Source organism: Pangasianodon hypophthalmus, chromosome 6 (assembly GCF_027358585.1).
Source record: "Pangasianodon hypophthalmus isolate fPanHyp1 chromosome 6, fPanHyp1.pri, whole genome shotgun sequence".
NCBI classification, from domain to species: domain Eukaryota; kingdom Metazoa; phylum Chordata; class Actinopteri; order Siluriformes; family Pangasiidae; genus Pangasianodon; species Pangasianodon hypophthalmus.
In genome coordinates, this window is record NC_069715.1 from 3,181,725 (window position 1) to 3,185,747 (window position 4,023).

Consider the following 4,023-nt stretch of genomic DNA (forward strand, 5'->3'; position numbering starts at 1 on the left):
TAATATTGATTTTGAATTGTGGATTTGTTATTAAACGTTCTGCACATGGATTCTCACAACTCTCCCAAGTCCTGTTCAATACAACGGTATAGCGTTGTCATGTTCTGGAAATTTTGTACACTCAGTATTTCCATGAGCTATTTATTAAGTCTTGTCTTTTATTTTTATGTCATGGATATGAAAATCTTGCTAACGGTTGATTACAAGAAAATCAATTCATAGAGGAGAACAAATGAGTCGAGTTTGTGATGTGAAGTCATTGATTTTATTATTATTAATTGATTATAGACATCTGTTACATCCTTCAAGAAGGAAAACCAGGAAATGGACTCCTGCAGCGCTCCACAGTCTCTGTACAAAGAAAAAATGTTTAATCTGTAAATCAACTTCATTTCTCTGCCCTTTTCATGGGCACATTGTTACTTCTTGCTAAATACTTACAACAGCTGTAGAGTCTGTTAAGCCTGGTAATGTCATTTTGGCTCATCTGAGTGGCCTGGCCGAAGGACACATTGGGGTCCGGGATGGGGATCATGGTGGGCAGGCCATTCTTAGAGAAAGCAGTTCTGAAAAACAAAGTCAAGTTTTAGTGGCTTAACATATACAATGCTTAGATACCAATGCTTAGATACCATTGCTGGTTGTCTGACCTGTGGTACTGCATGACAGAGTTGTAGTCATAGGGAGTTCCCTGGTTCAGGGTGGCAATCTTGTTGAAGTTGCTCTCCATGCCTGGTGAGAAAGCAAACACAACCCAAATCAACACAAATCAACAATTCATTAGCCTGGCCATAGAGCTAGTTGTTACCCAAAGTTACCATTTAAATGTACATTTAATGTTGTGGAATGTCAGTGAAACCAAATTCCTCAAATACCTCTTTTTTCTCTCTTAATATCAATAAGACAAAAATAGCTGCTTGTCATGTTAAAGAAAAACCACAAAGTGTATTTCCTGGTGATTGATTAATCTGCTGAGTAAAAGTCATTCTACCATCATGTAGATCGTGCCTCAGCCGGTGTGCAGCAGGCTTCAGGAATGAGTAGCATGTGTTACAGTTACAGCCACCAAGTGAGAAAGTCAAGAAGGAATAGTTCTTTCTTTTTATGGTTGATGAACCTTCTTGTCCAGCAAGCAACTACAAATAAAATAGTAATCTTGTCCCTGTGGATTTATCCACCCCTGCACCAAATCAGTTCAATTCAACGACCATAAAGTCCTGATTGAATTTGCCTGAAAAAAGGTTTTTTTTAAATTTATTATTATTGCAAATATATTGCTAAGATCTGAGAAATCATGGGCGTGTACCAGTCTGAATATTTTCCCAGGCCACACGGATGTAGCTGTCACGGTCACTGCGGGTTTGTTCGTGGTTGAAGCCCAGGGCATGAAGAAGCTCGTGCTGGACGGTCTTGTGGTAGACACAGCCACTGCGGGCCAGAGACACCGTCTGTGCGTTACCAATGCGTCCAACATAGGAGTAGCATCTGTTAAAAAAAGAATAAGATTTAACAACCACACTCTAAACCTAATTCTGATTTTTTATTTGTTTTTATATCTGTCCATCACTATCACAACTATATCAAATACACCACAACGAACTCAATTCATCATTGTCTCAGCTACAATATGATGTTCTTGTCCTTTACATGTTGCAAAAAAATATTTTTCCCCACAGGAAGGACATTGGAAATGAAAGGCTCTCAATAGGAGACATTGCTTATCCTGAGGACCAAATATTTTTGAATAAATTTAAGAACTTAGTAAGAGTTCAAAGGAAAGCATCTCAATGTCTCATGAAAATTCTGGCAACATTGAAACTATATGGATGTAATTTCTCAGTGGTGCATCCAGCAAATGGACTTAGGCAGGTGCTTAACCCTTCTCTGAATTCTCGTAAATTGTCCAGCATAACTACTGACGTAAGTTTTGGACTTAAGTCTAAGACTCTGAATAACAGCCAACAGATAATATGGTTAAAGAGGGTTGAATTTTATCCATGACTTTAGGTTTAATGCGTACCCATTGCGAGACTCGATGCTGATGTAGTCCCTCTGGTTAGAACGTGGTACGAAGCGGATGCAGGAGAAGGAGGCGAAGGAGTCCAGACCACGCTGAATAACCTGAAGCTCACTACTCGCTGATGGTGTACAGGACAATAATATGGACAATAAGAAGACAATAATATGTCAATAAATATAACATATTTGCTCAATCCCAATGCAACACTACTATAAACACACCTAATACTGTCCAGTAGTTTGATATTGTCCAGTAGCATGATATCTAAATGTTTTTTTATTAATTATAACATACTGTATTGGTTGAGGATGACATAGGGCACGTAGACTTTTCCGTCACTAGACTTTGGCCACATGCAGCCTCTAGATGTGCAGGGATCAGCGTTTCTCGCATTGTCATCAGACACAGCAATGTCTCCTTCAACCAGCGTAGGTTCATCAGAGCTGCGATCTAACACACGGAACAGAACGTTTTTCACATAATGTTCACAATTTTCAAAAATGTACTACCACTAGAGTAATTATCATACACTATATGGCCAAAGGTTTGGGGATACCTGACTATCACACCTATATGTGCTTGTTGAACTTCCCATTCCAGATTTAGTCCCCTTTTCTGTTATAATAACCTCCTCTTTTCTCGAAGGCTTTACAATAGATTTTGGAGTTGCTTTGTTAATGCCCATGCTCATAATGCATTATACACCAATTTTAATTTTAATTAAGCACTAATTAGTCAGTCTTATGGTTCCATGCAAGGTGATAAGTGGCAAGGCTGTGTAAACTTCAAACACTAACACTGATTTGGACCAGAAGGCTAGAAATACTGTGGGTGATAATACAATTTCAATTTACTACTGTAAATCTCTAGGAATATGTCTGTTATTTTACCAAATTTTTACCAGGTTCTATTAAAATGTACCTGTAGAAAAGATTTTAAGTGAGAGGGAATTTAAATTACTTGGTGCCTATAGAAACAGTGTATATAGAAACCTCACAGCTCATGTCTTGGATGATTGACTACTTTTGGGCTGAGTAATAATGAAATTCACATTAATTAATTCTGTAATTTTGCCATTGTCATGGTAACAAAAAAAAAAACAACAACAGGTTAATAAATATGTAAATAATGATTTATTTACCAACACAGTGCCATTGTACTGTATGCCCCTTAAGGGACGAGTGTATAAATATGTATGTGTGTGTGTGAGTGTGTGTGTGTGTGTGTGTGTGCGTACTTACGGATGTTAGTGTTGGCTCTCTCGATCAGCTCTCCCACAGAAAGCTCAGCTAACGGGTCCTCGACAGCTATTGAACAAAACATCATCACAATGAATAATAATTCAGTAAATTCTGTGTGTTAATGTGACTGCTGCTCCCATACATCATACTCCAACTAAACATATTTCATTTCATTCTGTTTGATCTAATAACGCTTTCATTTAGGATTTGATAGTAAACCATTTATATTAATTAATTTTATTTTGTTATTTGAAAATAATCAACAAAGTTATGGTGTGATTAAGCGGAGTTACTGGTACCACAGATTAATTCTTTTCAGTCCTCATGTACCATAAATTTGCCAAAGATTACATTTTCTAATTTAACAATGGAGTTGAGAATCCCAGTCTAAAATTAATAAAGTAGGTATTACTTGCTAAAATAATTTAAGTTTTACGAGCATATGACTTACCCGGCTTTGACAGAAAAGCATGTTGCACATGAATAACAGAGAGAAAAAATAATAATTAATGACTGTCATTAATGAAATTAATTATTAAAAATAATTAATGATTGAATAAAACATTTTTCTCTTTATATACAGTATAAAATTTTCCCTTATATAATTATAATTAATATATAGTTATAATTATAGTTAACATCTCACCTCATCATGAGCTCTGACAGAACAGAGCAGCAGAGCGAGTACACTCACGATCACCTTACACACAAACATGACGGAACGGGTCCTGTAACGGCAAAGCACTCAGCATGACATGTCTC

The 4,023-nt window shown here is 36.8% G+C and overlaps 1 protein-coding gene across 1 annotated transcript; it reads right to left on the reverse strand.

Annotated features, from left to right (window-relative positions):
- Nucleotides 1–242: 242 nt before the first annotated feature.
- On the reverse strand, nucleotides 243–3,418 carry LOC113534536 (hatching enzyme 1.2-like). The gene is made up of 7 exons (XM_026927419.3): nucleotides 3,262–3,418; nucleotides 2,315–2,470; nucleotides 2,021–2,138; nucleotides 1,307–1,485; nucleotides 651–732; nucleotides 442–566; nucleotides 243–351 (listed from the first exon to the last, which is right to left on the reverse strand). Coding segments are annotated over exons 1-7 (747 nt in total). The 5' UTR covers nucleotides 3,347–3,418; the 3' UTR covers nucleotides 243–349.
- Between the last annotated feature and the right edge of the window lie 605 nt (nucleotides 3,419–4,023).